At 40.0% G+C, this 20589-nt stretch overlaps 1 protein-coding gene across 2 annotated transcripts in view; it reads right to left on the bottom strand.

Annotated features, from left to right (window-relative positions):
* Positions 1-1310: 1310 nt before the first annotated feature.
* srgap3 (SLIT-ROBO Rho GTPase activating protein 3) overlaps positions 1311-20589 on the bottom strand; it is a 60506-nt gene continuing 41227 nt past the window's right edge. Inside the window, exons 7-22 of one of the 2 annotated variants that reach the window (XM_067587400.1) lie at positions 18920-19141; positions 18668-18769; positions 17660-17857; positions 17317-17401; positions 15248-15275; positions 14060-14162; positions 13030-13090; positions 12335-12412; positions 12064-12198; positions 11406-11511; positions 9517-9744; positions 9074-9147; positions 6988-7168; positions 6658-6807; positions 6241-6556; positions 1311-5100 (exon numbers count right to left, since the gene is read on the bottom strand). In XM_067587400.1, coding sequence (XP_067443501.1) covers positions 4654-5100; positions 6241-6556; positions 6658-6807; positions 6988-7168; positions 9074-9147; positions 9517-9744; positions 11406-11511; positions 12064-12198; positions 12335-12412; positions 13030-13090; positions 14060-14162; positions 15248-15275; positions 17317-17401; positions 17660-17857; positions 18668-18769; positions 18920-19141 — 2514 coding nt within the window. In that variant the 3' untranslated portion in view covers positions 1311-4653. Of the gene's footprint in view, positions 5101-6240; positions 6557-6657; positions 6808-6987; positions 7169-9073; positions 9148-9516; positions 9745-11405; positions 11512-12063; positions 12199-12334; positions 12413-13029; positions 13091-13538; positions 13570-14059; positions 14163-15247; positions 15276-17316; positions 17402-17659; positions 17858-18667; positions 18770-18919; positions 19142-20589 lie in introns of both variants that reach the window. The other variant, XM_067587401.1, reaches the window with a different exon arrangement.

Here is a 20589-nt window from a genome sequence, read left to right as displayed (position 1 = left end):
AAATACATAAATGGAGATCCCAGATTGACTTTATAACTTGATGTGTGAGATCCACTAGATCCATTGCTAAACACAGTAAGCACACCTGCTGATATTTACTTGTCAGTAAGTGTTATACCTTCCAGAGTATTGAAAAATGTGAACACAGTTGCTTGATGAGCATGGATTTCTTAGGTGGAACAAATTGAATTTTGTTTATGCTCTGTCAGGGTGAGATTCCGATGTAATGCTCTATGACCAATGGACTGGAAAGCCAATTTCAAGGGGCGTTGTAATCATCTAATTTATACAAAACTCTGGGCGTTCTCTTAATGCTTGTTGCTAATCTTTACAGAGAAATCAACAGGGTGCTGACTACGCAGTCTTCATGGAAAGCTCGTGTTCATCGGATACTTTCACTGCTGCAGTTTCTCCATCATGTGGCCACAGAATGAAGTACAGACTCATGTCGGTTACTCTTTTGGTTTTGTATTTTTAAAAAAGTTACTATATTTTATATATGTTAATGCTTTTGTTTGTTTTTTAATAGTAATCTTAAATGTCATACCAGCACCCTCCCTTTTCATGTTTAAATTGTTCAGTTTTTCAAGTCTGTCTTAAAACAATAATCAGGTTCCCATATAAACACTGGAACAGGTTTTGCTTACAGCAATCGTTCCTCCTGTACATACTGACCATTAGAAGATCCCCTACAAATGCATTTCTAATCTAAGTGCATTTGTTTTGTCCTTGTTTTGTGCAAAAAAATGTGTCTCAAAAGTTTATCTGAAGATATTATGAGACTTCACTTTGGTCAAATGTTGTGAATATCTTCCAGTCTTTTTTAGTAAAAAATTCCCTCTTTGTGTCTCAACAGACAGTTTAAAATTGCAAAGCTATCCTTTAACATTATTAATATTTACTATCTGCCATTTGCAGTTTTCTTGTTCTGCATCTGCTGTAAAAACAAAAAAAAAACCCCACAATAATGATGCTACTTTAGCATTTTCATAACTAGCTTTCACACATTGTGCTTGTCTTTAAAGTATGGTCAGTTATACAGAGACTAAGGGGTGTCCTGGTGGCCTAGTGGTTAAGATACTGTACATACTATATGACAGCAATCTCCTCAGTTCAAATCTGGCTGGGTACCCTTGTTGAACATCATACCCCTCTCTCTTCATTTTTCCTGTCTGTATCTGTTTCAAATAAAGGCAAAAATGCCTAAAGAACATAGACATATCTAGAAAAAAAAAGGTCTCCCTAACCTGTATTATCTTTGATATTTCAGATTTAACACACACACAAAAAAAACACTCGAAATATCCAGATCACAGAGCAATAATGGTTTTATTTGGATGCAGGGGGTTTTCAACATCCAGTCAGTGGTATGGTGTACATTACATCACAGGGTTTCAACCAACCAGACACTCATCAACAAACAGCATCACTAGACAAACAATTAAAGAGAAGGTAAACAGTGTGACAGCGACTCGCACTCTGGTCCTCACAACATGACAGGCGCTCAGTCCGCTCTCTTACTGTGATGTACTTTTTTTTTAATATTAACGTAATGTCTTCTCATGTCAGTAAACAAATAATGTTACCCATTTCAGCATACATTCCAGAAAAGAAAATGTCCATGTACATCACATGTAGGGGAAATAAGAGTGAACCAAGTGCCTTATAGCCTCTACAAGAAGAGGGTCCATATCAGTCCTGCTGTTGCCAACGTTACTGCAATGTTTTTGCTTTGAAAGGGAAGGAGAATGAACAACAAGAGTTTACGGCTCAACCACAGCACAGGCAGTTCACAGGGAAAACAAAAATATGAAAGAAATATTCTGAGATGATTCTACTGAACCGTATACCAGTAGATTGTGTGTACAGTAGTTTTTTTTTTTATAACTCCTATTCCTCAGGGATCACCCAAGCACAGACGAGCAGTTCATGATGATTCTTCTGTAATTCAAGAGGAATATTTTAACACAATATACTCCTTGGAGTGTTTGTGTATTTATGTAGGTTTGATGACTGAGTAGCAATAGAAAGTAACGCTAAAAAAGTAACTTCAGTTTATAATAAACATGACAACTAATACACAAAATATTACAGTTAAAAAAGTAAATATAAAAGTCCAATAAAAATTGATGTTGTGCACAAAAGGCACTCAAATTGTCTGCTCCACTTACACAAGTGTCTATAAATAAAACAGTCTAGTTAAATACAATGATGATAATTTCACTTTTTGAAATTGTGTGCTTTCTTCGTATTTCAATAAACTTTTTTTTTGTAACATTATCTTCATAGATTTAAACAGGTGCAAAACTGTAACCAAGAGAGACAAAAAATAACTATTTATATGGATGAGCTTAATGATTGTAATAAGTAGCTCCAGATCATACTCATAATGCCCACGTAAGGTGATGGCATCCACCATTTCGTTGCAAGAAGCAATACCAGCAGGAACCAGCAGAGGATGCCAGTGCACTGCATGACTTTGAATGTATATTGACTTTTTCTGGCTCTATGAGTTTTCTGCTCTTAAGAAAGAATCCTCCCACCTCTGCATATGTATGTGTCTGTCTGGAAATAAAACAGATAACAAGCAAATACTTTCAATTTACAGTGCGTACCGTTACACTGTAGAATGTACAGAACGACTGCAGAGTGACGGTGGGATCAGTGCCTGGTTTACATGCTCAATCAAGATATCAAGCTTGTTATTTCTCTTTCACTTCTATTTCAGCAACTGCTACAAGCGGCTTCATTCATCATTCCAAACCCCCGTAAATGTTGTTAAGGCCTGTTTTTTTTTTTCTTTAAGTCCAATATTTAAGTAATTTGTGCGTTTTACCAAGGCAAGGCACCACATACAGCCATTGTTACTCCCGCATAATATGAGTCAGACATTACAGCGCAAAAACATGCACAATAGAGCAGGCTCTTTAGGATGCAGGTTACAAGGTCTCTGGACTAGAGCTGTTAGAATGACAAAAGGTACAGTAGATATACGTATAACACTGAAATGTTCTCTGTTTAGTTTTCCTCCAACAAAATAAGGATTAATCTACAGTCGAGGCATAACTGTATCTATCAACAGAGATAAGAGAAAGGCAGGAAGGAAGGAAACCGCTGTGATAACAGTATGTCACAACATCTACTTCTCAAGTTCCTCAGGGTAAGTATCACATTTTAAATTTGAAAGAGGAACTGTCACAGGGTACACTTGAATATTTCTTATGTAATAATAAAATCATTCAAATCAGACTTGAACAGGAACAACTGCAAACTATTTCAAGATGAGCAAATGTGTCAAAAATATAATGGAGAAACATTTCTTCAGCCTTTATGGTGTGCTCAACCGCAATCAGTTTTCTACAGTATGGTTACCAAATGCATTCAAAGCACACAGTAGGCAAGATAAATTATTTGAACTCTATTTCACACAGCCAAAGAATATACTTGTTTACTGAGGATTAAAAGTATGTTTTGTGGTTAGTTGCGATCCTTTCAAGTGCCGTTCACATCAACCCTTTGCCTTTTCTGTATCAGCCTGTACAAGATTAACACTTACAAAAATTACTAGCTATATATTATGTACAAGTTTACCACAGGATTCCTACAATTAGTTGGTGCATTAGTTTTCTGCATTTAATATACAGGACATTGAGGAAAAAAAAGGAAACAGCAATGTTAAGTCTGCTCACTGTCCAACCGTACATGGTTGAAGAGGACTTGCTTTGTTAAGCTCTGATCAGTACTGTCTAAGTGATCATCTTCATGCCAGGAAGCTTTATCTTTACCAGAGGAAGTGAGGACTGCAGGTAAGACATTTAGGATACCATTGCCACACACATGGCAAATTTAAAACATGGTACTGTTATGATTCCCATGTATTAGATTAAATATTTGGACATCAGAAACTTCATTATTATATATGTTTTCACCATCATGAATAAGAATTCAAACTAATATTTTATGCTTCCACTGATTAACAAGCTTTTCCACTGACCATATGAAAAAAACCCTCATCGTCTTTAACGTTTCCCTTATTTTCTCCAAACCCTGCATGCAGAAGTATAAAACGTCACTATGTTTTTACTTTGCTGAACATCCACTGTATTATAATACAAACAGAAAGCATGGAAACTTCAAGTAAGTATGTATGTAGAGCCATAAGGCCTTTGACCTAAATGGTAAACAGACATGATATTTTAGCCTGAATGTCTACACCAGTCCAGATGAGGTGTTTCATACACATCCGCTGGACAACGTATGCTGGGTGGAGACTAATACCAGAATTTTACACAAGTATTGCTTCACTTGCATTCAATGTATCTCTGGAACGAGAACATGGCCACAGATTTTGTTGAACTTGAGGTAAAACTGAAATACATGTATTCTTATTCACATCTACTGTAGACAAATCAAGTTTCAAAGAGAGTGGAGCTTTATGCTATCACACCTCTACAGCTTCTTCCACCGCTTTATCACCATGGTAACATACTGTAGGCTCGCTTCAGGAGCTTCCTGAATATATGAATTAAGTCAGGCAGAAAACACAGAGAAAAATATCCATATCTGCTTGTCACACATCGACACCCATTTCCATAAGCTTTCCCCTCACTTGGGAAGCTTTATAACCTTCTCACTTAGCAGGTTCCACCTTTGCTACATAGTGCCAGATTTATCCCCACCATCACCGGATGTATTCATATTAGAACCAGCAGCCGTATTGTTACTTGGAAACATCTTCTCGGTGGGAGTTACAGCAGGGCTGCCGACGCCTGAAGAGCTGGAGCTGCTTGAGCGGTGCTGGGTTGGAGGAGGGCGCACTGGCCTCATGGGTGGGGGGCGTAGCTGAGACCCAACCATCCGGGCGGAGAGAGCAGGCTTGAAGGTGGTCATCATCTCAGAGGTGGAGCTGCTGCTTCGGCGCATGGCTGCATCTGGGTCACGGATCATAATGGTGTGCAGTGGACTGCCGGGCTCAGAGCTAACTGGGTTCTTCATGGGTTCCAGGGTGTCCAAGACCACATCAGGAGCCTGCTTAACGGTGTTCTGTCGCTCCAGTTCACGTAGCTCATGGAGTGCTGTTGTCATGGTCTTCTCTATGTCCTGGTAGAGGAGAAGTGAAGAGTACAGAACGATCAGGAATAACAGCTAGGCAGTGTTATGGGATATCTAGACATACAAGGACAATAGTGTGTTTGTACAGTTTTAAATACAGACTATATACAGTTTCAGGCACCTATTGATAAATGTGATAACTTTAGTAAATGGTACATTTTTGTTGCATGTTAATGCAGTTTGATCACAGGTTGATTTGAGAAGTCTGTACTGCATTACCTCACAGCAGCAATGTGGCTTTAACAAAAATAACCACTCAAGAAACTTTAAAGTATTTGTAAATGAATGGAAAATAGCAGAATACTGGAATAGTAGACATATACATCCAAATTTATAAAACACAGCAGTATGGTTTGCAAAAAGGTTAGCATAAGTGATTTGTAGTAAATGGACTAACACATGCACAACCACCAGTGCAGTCCTTTAGGTTATTCTACACAGAAATGAAAATCAGGTAACTTTTTACACACAGCTTCAGTCAAGTTAAACTGAATGGCTGCAGCCATTAGCTGATAAGGAGACTCTGGTGCAGAACCTTCGGTGCTCTTTAGCTTGTTATTCAGTTCCAGGCCTTGAGGTGTTTTTATCTCCCTGCTGCAGTCTTTCTCTGACATTTACCCCAAGACCCAGCTGCTGCTCTCAGATTGACAGCTACAGCAGGGAGCCTCTTTCTGTTCTACCAAACCTACCCAATCTGCTTACATGCTATATTTGTCACACCTCATATTATGTCTCCTACTGGCAACACAGTCACCAAACAGAGATATAAACAAATGCTACCAGAAGAGAGAAATTCTGTTCCTTGATATCACTTTTGCATCATTCTTTTCCGATCAGCTTGTCCTTGATACGTGATTTCACACTCATAAAACATCACTGACATAATAGAAGAGCTTAGTATTGTGCCATTTTAAAAATGCTGTTACAATTCATTTTCTAGTATAATATATACACATTACAGTAATATCAATGATTACTTGATATTATCAGCAACTAAAACTCCAGAAGGCAGTTAAATGATAAGAGAGTATAAAGCAAAGCAGGAAACAGTCCAGTGAACTTCAAATCACACACATTCACGTTATGAAATGCTCTTCCATGAGTAAAATCCAGGTAAGAAAACCTTACCTCAGCCAGAGCTTCGGTCTCCAGTGATTTGTGGTCCCCGAGGCTGCTGTGACGAGTGGCCCCTGGCATCGGTCTCAGCGGATGGCCCTCAGGATAGGCCTTTCTGTCTGGGTAGTTGATGCTGCCTGCACTTCCAAAGGTGCCGAGGCGCCTCTTTTCTGGGCTCTCCATACGACCCTTGCTGATGGACACCTTGTGGGGGCTGCTGGGACAGGCTGCAGCCCGAGGTGGAGTGTCAGCCACTCTGGTTGGGCTGTGGGTGTCCGTGCCGCTCCGACGGCGTGGGATTGCAGCTCCATCGGACCGTAATCTGACCCTATGGAGAGAAATCAGATCAGACCAACGGACAAACAGGAAAACTCCTCAATAGTACAAAACTTTTAAACAGGAAAGGTGTTTATTCTTTGTTGCATCTACCTCCCCATGACTCCTCCAAAGTTGTAATCGGGTGATTGTTCACATGGTGATGGGACATCGTTTTTGGATGAACCTTTATCATCCAGCAACGGTCCACTGCTCGCTTCACTATCTGCTTTCTGGCTGAGGTTATCTGAGAAAGCATCATCCCTAATGGTAAGGAGCATAAGTCATTTATTACATTTTGGGAAGTAATATAGGGAGAAATTGAGTTACAAAACATGTTGTAATGTTGTCTGCTTTACTGATGATCATTTCTAGAGATTTAGAGATTATGTAATACAAGATAATCAACAACAATGGCTAAAACACAGTTCTGCTGTTACTTACAGGTCTTGCACTACAATGTATTGATGTGGGATGAGACCATCCACACCATTGTGACGTCCCTCCCACCAGTCCTCAGACGCTCTGTGATACAGAAGCAGAGAGGCTCCTTTCTTGAAGGAAAGCTCTCTTGGAGTACGTCCTACATAGTCAAATTTGGCAATGGCCTCGATCTGTTCAACCTCTGAAAACATAAACAGACAAAGAAACATCAACAAAAAGCTTAATAGTTTAATTGAATTTAGTTTAAGGCACAGATAGGATAGTTTAGGCTATTTCTTTCCACAACTTGATCGACAACTTAAATGCAGACCCGAAGTAAATTGGTGTCCAAAACAAACAATAATACATTCTGAGAGATTGGAATCTGTGCTTCTAGTCCTTTATCAATCTGTGGCTGTGGTACATTATGTTATTACTTCCAGGAAGTTAAACTCAGTATGTCTTTATGGCTTTACATTGTAAATCACTCAGCTACACTACAGTTACAAACCTGAACTGAATCAAATAAATGTGTTTGTGAGTGTGAGTGTGTGTGTGTGCACATACTCTACATGAAAAAATGTGCGCATCAAACACAAATCACATGTTTAAAACTTAAGTAATTATTGAGCTACTGACTGTATGACAACCAGCCACTACTGTTAAAACATGCTGTGTGAACTATTTAGAGTAATATAAATTAGATTTAAATAGAAGATTTTGTCTAAAATGAAACATATCTACAGTGTACTTCAGTAAGCCAGCCAGCAGAGGTCAGTAAGGGTTAAATGAACATCAATCAGCAACAACAAAAGTCCAGTTAGTATACATTTTGGGAACTCACCAGAGGGGTGCAAAGGTGTTTAAGAAGACAGTTAAAGTAAGAGAGAAAAGGATGAAAAGCAGCTTTATTCAAATTTGGTTTCTATTATATAGTAATGAAAAGAGTAAAAATATTGTCATCACAGCATGGTTGATTAGTTCTTAATTTAACAACATGGTTTTTCCTCCAAAAACACTGTCTATTGCCCAAGAACACCCACATAACTGCTACAGAAACACTGCAACAACAGAGCCCATAATATCACATAAGTCTCTGAGCAATGAGGCCAGCAAGAGCAGAACCTGTAGCAGGCAATCACCCTTTGCTCCTCTTCCAAGTAAGAAAACGGAAAAAAGGGTCAGCACTGATTACAAACGCAGCCAACAGCACAGATGAAACTCTGAGATAGGGTTATCCCAGTCTGACCCAACATGCTCCATACTTCATGGACCTGTCCATTAAGTCCTCACTCACAGCACAGGAGATATTATTGTGTGTATTACCCGCATTTCAGCTTTTGTGCCTGGCCCAGTTATGCATTCAGAACTCAGAGGAGAATTGGGGAAATACTGCACAAAGGAGAAAGTCCCAGGAGAATTGCTGACTAACGCTGAACAAAGAGCGAGCAGGGGAGGAGGGGGGGATGGAGGGAGTAATAGGGAGAGAGAGAGAGGAGAGACTCACACACACACACACACACACACAGAAGGACGGATCAAAGAGGCAGTGCTGCATGCCAACACTGTTTACTCAACTTGCCTTCAGCTTCAAACATCACATAAGCCTCTGCGATCATAAGCTGTTGCAGCGCAAACATCATTCACCTTTCAGTCAAAAGCACTTAATAAAAAAGGTCAGTCTGCACTCAAGGCTTTTTCATCCACAAAGACTTCTAAAATCACATCACACATATTCTTATGTGAAATCCATGTAATACTATTTGCCAAGATGTGAACTGGTTTGATAAGTTTCTCTTTGAACGATCAAACAGCCAGGCAGTAGCATCTATCAAAAAAAAAACAAAAAAACAACAAAAAACCCCAAGTTATTTCATACTTATTTCTAAAGCGATTGAAGTATTTTCTCTAGATGTGATACTGCTGTCAATATTTTGTATGAAAATTGAATTGCTACACCATGAACTTAAAGTCTATTTGTAATATCTATTCATTATTGGTAAAATAGTAGTAGCATTTATTTGTGGGTTGAGAAAACACAGCACACGGTAATAACTAAGTCCCTAAATCGGGTGGAGATGAGAAATGACAATTATGATGTACTGACCTTCATCACTGGTGTGTGGTTCAGTGCCATTGTCAGCCTCGTCAATGGTTCCTGGTTCACTGTGGGGGCTGTCACTGCAGTGAGTGAATGGAAGTGAAAGAAAAAGGTTAATTAATAAGATAATGGATGTAAAATGTTGCCTTGTTAAGAACACTTGTATATTATGTAATATCTACATGAAAAGAGAAGGATTATGGTTGTTGAATCTCATCAATTGGATTAATGAAATGGTATAAGATGTTGTCATAAGTTGTTACTGATATGTAGATACTGGAGCATGACAAATATTTATTAACTATTAGCATATTTAGGCTGGTGATTAGTTGATAAAATGTCACATATTTCCCTGTTAAACTAATTACAAGTCAGAGTTGACAGACCTGTAGCCTCAACGTAACTATACTTTGCTCATGTGTTCACCGCCTGATTGAGCCCATACTCACCAGTACTCCTCCCCACCAGTCATGCACTTTTCATACACTGGGCCGTCAAGCTCCCGTTGACTGGGAAAGATGACTTCATTGTGGATGATGATAGTCTTGATGACCTCATTAACATGTGCCTGGCATGCTACAGGATCCTGGCCGTCTGGGATGGGCATCAGGGTGGGACCAAAGCAGATAGCCAAATTGTATGGATCCATCATGTTCTCATCACTGTACTGGGAGAGACTGAGGGACAGAACATGTTTTACTAATGTAAACTCATCTTTAAGACAAATATGTGTAAATTTAGTTATTATCTAGTGTTTGTGTTTTAAAGTGATAATACTCCAATTTCTTTTTGTATTTTGGTGCTTCAGCCCTTTTGTCTACATTTGGATTATGGTATATTCCATAAACTGTTGGACTAGTTAAATTAATTATAATTATATAATTAATTATAAAATATTGGACCTGCGATAACTGATTTTTTTTGCCACTTGGGGGAAGGAGAAACAAGCTATGAACACAACACTGACATGTTATCACATTTTAAGTTGATATGGCGAACATGTTAGCAGACACTTGCTTATTTGCACATCCAGTACTTACAGAGCAAAATTAGCATTCATCTGGATTCCTATTTCTGGTCACCTGGTAAGTTTAAGTCCCATATTCACTCTCCTTTTAGCTTTGTTTTTGGTCTCTACCAACTCCTGTCAGAAATATATGCCTCTTTAGTTGCTAAATGCTCCATGTCTATGTTCACCAGCTAATCACTAACTTTGTCTGTAATCTATTTATACATTTATACATCCATTTAACTGAAAACAGCTGCCTACACTCTATTAGAGTGGTGAGATTGAACCAAAACAGTAAAGTTGCGGGCTGGAAAACCAAAACAATGAGCTGAAAGACACTACAAAGCTTCATAGAGCTGAGAGGAACTGCAGAGTCATGTGATAATTATATGTGGGTTTGTCATTATGAGCGCTGCTGTTTACATAAAAGTAGTCATATGGTCCATTGTTAATATAAATATATTAATAATTGATTTTAGTTGCTTTAAGTTAAGAAATATCAATCCTATAATAATCTGAAAACAAAGTGCTATGTAGCGGAGACATCTCTTAAAGAGACATCTCTTAAAGAGACATCTCTTAAAAAGTCACCAGCTTTAAGTGAAGTCAGATTTGACATACAGTATTACATCCGTCATTGCACAGCTTAGTTAGAGATTTGTATGAAAAGTACTCTGATCAGCCAACCCCTTCAACAAATCAACTTAGCCTGCACGTGCCACAACCCACTCTTAGTAAACCAAATCATCCAGTGCTTCAAGAGGAAGTCATAATCAGGCCATGCACATAATCAACAAGCTGCGGCAGAGCAGTAAAGCCACAGCTGGAACAGCTCCGACAAAGAAGGGGGTATAGGAGTAAAATGAGGGGTATGAAATCAAACTCTTTGTTCTGCAGGCTAACGCAGTAAAAGGAGCATTAATAACATCCATTATCAGTAGACAGGTATACTACTTCAGTGAGGCATGAGTTTCCGAGCCCGTAAATAACTTCTAAAACACTGCGGACAGATGTAGCAATAAATAGCTGGTTGTCTTTTTCTGTATGCTTTTGTTTATTTGTTTATTTGTTTAATTGGATCCCCATTAGTTGCTACCAGGGTAGCAACTATTCTTCCTGGGGTCCACGGGATTTTGCCTTTCCACCTGACTGTTGCTATTCTGTCTTTGCCTAATATATTGTTCAACATGGATTCTCCCCAAAAGAAATATATTTACATGTAAGTTAAGGTTTAAGAGTATGTGCAAAGAATAAACTCATCTCCACATTCTCTTCTGTATACACCAGGACCTGTTGCCTAAGATGTAATGTGAATGTGTATAAACTCACTGATTGAGAAAAGCAAAAAGGTATCTCATCACAATAATGATGGTCCGAGGAAGAGTCACAATAATCTGCTGGATATGATGCGCTCTCTCCGCTCCAGACTCCAGCTCTGAAACACAGAATACAGATATAGAGATGTATAACAACATTGGTTTACATTGTGATGAATGGGAAACAAATATAGCTTTGAAACTTATACTTTGCCTATAACAACACAGTCCACTAAAATATAGTATAAAGCTGAGTGTAGCAGGGCAAATTGATCAAGTGAGAGTACAGTGCTGAAGCAAAACGCATAGGGGATTCTGAAAACTGTTATTCTACACTTTAATAGATGCCCTCTCCTGCCTTTCACCAGAACCCTGAGGCGCACTGAGTGATCAAACTATTAGAAACAGCGGGGAAATGATTCTGCGGTGAAGTTGCACACGGCAGGCTGATGTGGACCTCACGCTCCTCTTCCTACTGGCTTTCTGTTAAAAATCGGGCGGAGAGCCCTGGTGTTAAGATTGCTTCCATGTGCTGCACCACATGCCTTTCTCTTCTTCAGTAAAGCTGAGTTTCCAAAAAAAAAAACTGTAAGGTGTGTTTTCTCTTTTCTTTTTGCCTGTTCACTAACAACTGTTATGGCTTTGAATACTTTCTGCTGTACGTGACTCACTGATGGTAGAGATGAAGTCCAGGAAACGCTCCTTTGGGAAGATTGGGTTCTCCAGTCCTCTGAAATACAGCTTCAGCACCCCTGCCACTGAGTTGATATCATGCTCATTCTGGTCATCAATCAAGGGATCTTCACCTGATTAACAGAAATAAGTATGCTTTCAGTGCTGATATTTTTTAAAAAGTGTTCAATGGCTTTATCCTTTTTATGTATTGGTGACCTGATATAATGCCATCTGTCATTTTGTAGTACCATACAAAAGGTAACTTACCTCTCTCAAATGAGTTTTTAATATCATTGACCTCCACCTGTGATCCCGGCACACGGAATATGCCTTGCTGCTGCAACCCTAAAAGAAATACAATCCAGAATTTGCAGATAGAGTCAGACTTAGCTATCATTATCTCCAAACCCCCGTGCCAGCCTCATGAAAGCCTATTGGAAACACATAACACAGAGCAGGAAATGTAATCTAGTCATAAAGGGAGATGCGTATTTTTCCAGGAGAGGGCCCCTCAGTGAGGCTGCAGCATATGGTTTCAGTTAGAGGGCTCCTAATCAGTTTTCTGGAGTTTCATTAGGTCCAGATCCAGGGGAAAGGCCTGCAGGCTACAGCAACGAGCTGAAGACAGATGTGAAGGTAGACAGGGAGGAGTTAAAGACAGGGAGGTGGGAGGAGGGGTGAACTGACTAAACAAAGACCAATGGGACTTTCAAAACTCTCTGTGTGTGATCTATTGTTATGAGCTTGTCAAATCACCGGCATGCAGCTGAGCGCCTCAGAGACTGAGGTGGAGAGCAGAGCAGGTCAATCTCTGTGCCTGCAGCTATTTGCGGGAATAGATTGCCTCGTCCAATAGTTGCTGTCACTTCTCATGAGGCTGGAAGAGTTTTCAAAGGACCTTCTTTCTTTTTCAGCACTTTCATTCAGAAGTAGTAGTTGTAACAACATGATGTGAGACTTACCGTATAGATTGATGTATCTGACACAGCTCTCAACAACAAGTGGAATTGGTTGACCTGAATCCTGCAATGAAATGATATGAAAAATGAATAAATACAGACGATTCAAGACAAAAAAATAACAAAAAGTAATGCATAACTAAAAGAGGTAGTAAATATAATATTGCATTTTACTCTTATATGGCTGTTGATTATATAATGATTATAATTATTATATAATGATTGTCATTATTGTCATTGAATGTCATTATAATAATTAAAAATCTAATTGCTTGTCCTTATGGCTCATAAACATTTCATCAAGCAAATCTAAAGAGCATTATTAAACAAACAAACAAACAAAAAAATACAAGCAGCTATTATTAATAACCTGATGTCACAGAATATAAACAGTTGTGGAAAGTAGTAGCACACAAGTGAAGCTGAGGCAGTAGGAAGTAAAATACTACTATTAGTCAAATAGTTTTAGAGCATCTTGAGCCGTGACCTATACTCTCTGACAACAGAGGTACCTGGATGCGGGTACGGGCATTCCTTCTTCCTCTGGGACAGAAAGCAGCAAAGCACAGAGCAGCAGAGGAAGAAAGGCAGAGAAGCACAAGGTTAGAAAAGCTCAGGTGACGAATGATCCCTCTGGAGGTTAAAGAAGGCTAAGCACAGGGACTGGCATTAGGAAAGCTACAGAGATGCAGTAAGGGTTGGGTGCAGTAAGGGACAAAGCAGACCCACTGCTGTCTCCTGCCTCTCAGTCACTCAAAGAGAGACTGGATTTAGAAAGAAAGCCAGAGATTGTAAATTTTTCTAGAGGGGAATAAAGAGACAGCTGACTGCTGCTCTGTCTGCACCAGCAGAACCACGGAAGGGAGGAGGAGGATTAGAGGTTAAACAGAGGCGTTACATCATGATCAAGGGCAGCTGGAAAAGGGAGCAACAGAAGGCCAAAGTGAGGAAGAGAATGAGAGTGAAGGCTCTAGCTGCCTTCCCCTCCTGCTCCACAGGGGCCGCTCAGTCATACACCACCACCAGAGGGTACCTTGATGAAGGTCTCCATATTGCCGTTAAACAGCTTATGGTTATACATGGAGCGTGGCCTAGGCTTCCGCATTTTCTGTGGTTTAGGGGGAAGGGTGGGGGGCCTAGGAAATGATGGACAAAAGGAACAAAAAGACCATATTCTGTGAAACTGTAGAGCAAAATGTAAAGGTTCAAAAGCAGGTATGAAAAACAGAGCAGTAAAAAATTCCTCTGCTTCGGTAAAGTCACGAAAAAAAGAGAAACATTTTTATTTAAAAGCTGAACAAAAAAAGACATTGAGCCACTTCATCAAAGAGGTCTTTAATCATTAAAGCATGATATGTCTGCCCTTTAATTACTGCTGAGAGCTCGGGGTGTAAAAAACTCTGGATCTTCAATAAAATACTTTTTCTTGACTTTCTGGAAATACAGCACAGATTAATGAACATCATTAAAAAGGCAAATAAATCAAGCCCATCAGCTGATATTTCATGTAGTCATGTCACATACCTTGCAGCGATACAAGGCATTTGAATTCTGCTGAGACTCATAAATGCATGATTCCTCTCAAAAAATACAGTTTCATGTTTCTTGTGATGTTCTATTAATAATAGAAATCCCCCAAAACTACTGTTAATGTTTTCTCCTGCATCGTAACATCATGCATGCACATGTTTTCTCTCACAAACACACAGAAACATGCAGGCGAAACTTATTTTTGACAGATTCAGCAAGATGTAGCTGAAGGTCATTTTAATATTTATGACAATCCTTTGTGAAAGACACCACAAGAGCAACATTTAGTGTGTGCAAGTGAATGTGTCGTATCTGTGGAGGACAGCAACAACGGCAAAACCATAGCCAATGCTTGCCAATCTGTTTTTCAGACATTTTGCATTTTATGTCTGTATATAAGATATAGAGCATGACATTATTTTGACATGGCTTGATAGTCATTGACCACAAATAATGAAAAGCCATGCGCTACTGTCAAATATAAAATATACATTACATTCTTTTTTGTTATTAACATTTTTATAAATATTTAAACAGATTTTTATTGTTTGTGACAGCTATTGATGTGCTTTTGTCTTCTTTTCTCTTTGACAGTAGAATTGTACATTCTAAAAATCTGAAATCTGATGGAGTAAGCAGATGCTTCAACAGTGAAAGGAAGGGGTCAGAAATATATCACACAAGATCTTACCTTGTAGTTCCACATTCAGCCCTTTCCCCTGTGGAAAAAAACACAAGAGGGAAATTTAATATATTAGTGTCTTTATGGTGCATATTAGACAGACTCCAGTGTCCAGCCTCACTGAAGGGAGAGACAACATGACTATTGAGAGAGAGATGAATGGAGCAGTGCTAACACCATTCATTGGACAAAGCCATTGAGTAGTCGTCACTGAAACCTCAGGGGACCCAGAGGACACGGTGGGGGCACGGGCCTCCTCTCAGAGTAAGGAAAAAGGGGCTGGCGACAGCAGTGTGTGTATGTTGGGGAGGGAGAGGTCTATCAGTGGTGACATGGAGCAATGTCTGTGCTGGCTCACTGAGCCTTTTGTTATAATTTGAACAACACACGCACATGTTATATGCCTATGTACACTGAGTGTTTCTACAGAAAACACCATCGAACTCTGCTATAAGAACGATGATATGATAACACACATGCTACTGTGTGCTAAAACAGAATACAACAGCTTTCTAAATGAAGTCAATTCAAATATGACCAAGTGGGGCTTCATGAGCTGAAAGTAAGAGTGTGTCTTTGTCCGGCAGTAACTGGACTATCAGCTGGAAGGGAGTCAATGCCCCCCAAAAAAAGAAACAATGGCACCAAAGCATTCCAACATGACTTCTTTACTCAATCTAACAATGGACAGAAAGAGCAAAGGCTAACCCATTCCTCAACACATCATTCTGGCAGATGGGACAAGGTCTCTGGAGCATTCATGTGAAGAAACAACAGCACATTTCCCAGACATCATTGCACTGAGTGATATCCCTGTCTACCTCTGACCAACAGACCTCAAAATTACACTGAGTTTCTCAAACATGAGCAAAAAGTCAGAGCTGATTTTCCCTTAATTTCATATCCCAAAGTGCCAGAGCCCCTCAGCAACAGAGATAATATATTGTGCAATCATAAAAGGTGACAAGCACAAATCAAATTCATTGAACAAGGGAATTGGTGACTCCTTATCTGGTAAACAAGGGCTGGCAGATATCCAGGCACCATCTTCTCTTGCCAGTGATTGACATTTTGTTTTTATTAATAAATGTAAACGCCATGTGGCACCCACCAGACTCATCTTGTACCCTCTGCCATGCTCACACACAACAACCCACATACACAAACACACTATCTTTGGGTAAGAAGCAACGAGCTAATGAGCACGACACAGCCCTGATTGATCACCTGAATAATTAAACATGGGTGGTACCTGGAGACGCCATATGCCATGTTCATACACTCTCTCAGCTGCTTCACCACAAATATACAAGCAGATCTGTCCAGAGACTGATAAGACCTATAATATAAGTGTTTATGAGTATAACAGCATGCAAGTTGGTTGTTTGCCACAGAAGAAATCACAAGAACAATTGACAAAGCTCACCAAAGTAAAATAAATTAAGTAAGACTTGAATAAATTTATCCTCAGTGTAAATTCTGGAGATATGCTGTTTTTGGATGTACCATTTGTGCTGTGAGGTCTCAGCTGTCTGAGCCTGATGCCCTTTTCTATTAGGCGAACCCCAGGAGCAGCTGCAGAGATGGATCTGGGCCTGGTCCTCCTGATTGATTGGGCGTAAACTGTTCACGGCTGAGGTGACAAGGGGACCCCTAGGGAGGGGAGGGGCCAAGGGAAACCTTTTTTTTTTTAAACCCTGAAAATGGAAACCCTCCCTGTGGCTACACCATATAGAGACTAACCGGATAATGCTTTAACCAGTAGAGATAAGTAGGAAGGGCAATGAATACCTCAAAGTAGCTGTGGTCTGCTTTTGGTGTGATAGTTTCTCATTTAAATATCAACTGTCATTGCCATTTCCTTCCCTAAAAAAATCTGTCTTTGTAGACTCCTATACCTCATTCCCTGCTGCTTATTAGATATGACCTGCACCACTATAACCCTGAAGGAAGTGATTTTACAGAGCTGTGGCAGGATTGTGAGAGCCGTAATTACAAGATGAAATGCTAGGTCAGGCGCATGTCATTAAAAAAACACCACAGACAGTAAAGTCAGATCAAAAGAGGAGGCTCCTTACCTTCTCCCAGTGTCTGTTTCAGTAAGTCATGCTTGGCCTGCAGCTTAATGATGAGGTTACTGCCATTCAGGTACTCCTTGAATTTCTAGACAGAGAGATGAAGGCAGCAATGTGAGGGCAGCTGTACTAATCTAGTGTAACATGAGCCAAGTCAAACAATTCAGTGTCACTCAAATGAGCATAAATCCAATCTGTTCTAGTTTTAATTTAAATTCTATTTTCAGAGCGTGTGGAAATTATGACTGATGGCTTGATTTTGAAAAGCTGTGCGAAGCGGGAGTTCATAGCAGGCGGTCATTAGCAGCTTCGACCACTAGACAAATCAAAATTGACATGAACTCACTGAAAAGTAGAACATTTCAGTCTCCTGTTGGTTCGACCTCCTCTTGGCTACATTCAGCTTGCTCATGTAGGACTCAGAGGCCACAGACTTAATGGATTCAGTGGAGCGACTATGTTGGAAGGCATCCGACACGTCAAAGTCCTCCACCGTCAGCATGTCCTGCAGCGTTTGCATGGTGGCATCCAAGGTCTTTCTCACCTGCACAGATGGGGAAGTATAGAAAAAAAGAAGATGACAAATGAAGCATCATATCTTATTCAGTCTCGGTCATATTTTCCTTTTAACAGGAAAGAAATGCATTTTATTTTCTCCAAGCCTTGACAGAATTGAAGTAACTGATGACATTTTCAAGGGCAAGAGTGAGTGATGTACAGCACTAGCATATTTATATCAAAGACAAATTGACCCCTGCACAATAAATGACCTTGTTAGTTGCACTGAATAGAACAGAAGTTCAGAACAACCCCCAGGTCAGGCATAAATCAGAAAAGGAGTTGAAAATGATGAGTGTCTGGCAAAGATACAAACTGTACGTAAAATTACTGAAGCAGGCTTTTTGTTTAGGGCTGAGATTGATAAAGCCCATTTCTAAAATGGCATGGCTCGTCCATTATCCTCCAGAACACATGACACAGGGAGACAGGGAAGAGGCAGAGCCGTTGGCACAGGCGAGTCTAACAGGGCTTGGTTATTATCACCTCCATTTGCACTTTTGTGTCTGCAGCTCTTAATGAGAAAGCCCTCTCTTCATCATTACAATAGACAATTTTATATAACCTCATAGAAAACACAACATTGGGGCTATGACAATATTCTAAATATATTCTCAGCTCCCGCAGAGCAAGGGTCATTGAAGAGTAATTGCAATGAGAGCAGATGGTGATGTGGCCCTCGTATTTGGCTCTGGGGAAAATGAGACAGGCCTCTCTGTTTTGGGGGTTGGGGCTGGAGGTGTTGGGGGGGCTGGTGGTGCTGCTGGACAGACACGGAGCCATCATAAATCCTCACCTCCTCATTCTCAATCTTGAGAGTAGCTAAGCGAGACTGCAGTTGGTGATAGCGCATCAGGAGTTCAGTCTGGACAGGCTGCTGGGCGCTCACCTGGCACACCTGAGGAGGAGGAGGACAAATGGGTTGGAAAGGAGCAAATAGATCCATCTGGAGTTTTCAGAGTTGCTTTATAAAAATCAAAAATGTTCCTCAGTCAGTGGTAACAGAGACAAATCTTTCACAAGAGCTGCAGCATCCAAAGGGTCTCACCTCATCTCCCATGTGTGGCAGGTACTCAAAGCGCATAGGAGGGCAGAACACCTGGTTATGCATATCCATGATCTTGTGCTTGTCACTGCGAGAGTCCAGGTTGTCCACTGCATTCTCTATGATATCTAGTCCCTCGTGACGTGATGTCTCCAAGTTGTACTCGGCAGATAAGTAGGTCCTGAAGGTACGTGCCAAGCTAGCATGGTAGCCCAGATCGCAGCACTGTGGAGATAAAATACCTGATAAATGGCCAGGAAAAAACACTTTGCACATGTGTTATTGGATGTAATGGCGGAAGGTATGTAGGAAAATACATGTTTTTAAATAATTCATTTGACAAACTAATATAAATTTATCAGGGAATATGAATGTTTCAGTGCAAAATCAAGTCGTAACAGTTCAGCACCCTCCTTCCTGTTCAGACCTAGTTCATGGACTAAATCCCAAATTATATAGAGGCTACTTTTCAAAAATAGAAGTAGAGTTCACAGAATTACAGGAGCTAGCGCAGTAGGACACCTGGGATAATGACAGAGCCTTATCACACAGAGCAGTATGAACTAACCTAATTAAGCAGAGGATGATAGAGAGGAGGTTTAGAGGGAGCTTGAGGCAGCTGACAGTTCTGTGAATCACTAAGTAAACGCTCTTTAGCACTGAGGAAGTAGTCCTTGGTGCACAAGCCTCATTGCACCACTCAGTCGGAGTGGCTCAGTAGACTAAAGACTAAAGGGAGCAAATTATTATTAAATTTACATTATTAAATTATATTTCCACATCTTTTCCCAATTTATTTCATAAGACATTCAATTCTGAATATGTTCATGTTTACAAGTTCTACTCTACTTATTATGCATACAACATGTTTTAATTTTAACTGTCAATCACATTTAAGCACCACAAAGGATGTATTGTATGCATAATCGCATAATCGTAGAATATAAAAAGTCTACTGGTTTATATTCTACTTTTTTGGGGGGGGGTCATTTAGCTTTCAATATATTCATCTTATTTTCCAGATACAAGCCCCACTTATATCATACTGACACCACTGACCTACGGCACTCATCATGGCATTCATCATTTCAAGGCAGCGTTTCTGTAACGGTAGAACAAACTGAACATGTTGCTCTGAATTATATTTCAACAGTTCAAAGTCACTGATGCTGAATGACAAAGCTGACTTCTTGCTGCATGAACGTCTGGTTTGATGTGTGGTGGGCAGTTACTCTGACATGACAAACACACCCTTTTCTTCCTCTGCCCTGTTGGTGGCAGCCAAACTAGTCATGCTCACAATCCCATTCCCTGCAGCTCAGCAGGGATTTGGGATGACATGGACCTTTCAGTTTCCAGACACTGGATCCATCAAAGCTGCCCGGCACAGAGATTTGATAGCCATGAATCAGGGTCTCAGTATGCCCAGCTATCGTGAATATATCACCATCACATTTCATGCAGCCTAAAACAGATTAAGCTACAATCTGTTCAAATAAACCATACTATTTCAACTAAAGTTGTTCTTTTTTTAAAATCAGAAGTAATGTTCCTTAAAGCGGAAAAAATTGCTACAGTTAAAGAAATCTCACTGCAATCAAATCTTATCATGCCTGACCTGGAAAATGTGCATCTCTTACTAATCTCTTGTTATTGCTGATGTAGTGCCGTAT

The sequence above is a fragment of the Thunnus thynnus genome, chromosome 4, assembly GCF_963924715.1.
Source record: "Thunnus thynnus chromosome 4, fThuThy2.1, whole genome shotgun sequence".
NCBI lineage: Eukaryota > Metazoa > Chordata > Actinopteri > Scombriformes > Scombridae > Thunnus > Thunnus thynnus.
The sequence above is the reverse complement of the archived record's forward strand: the minus strand, read 5'-3'. Positions and strand labels throughout refer to the sequence as shown.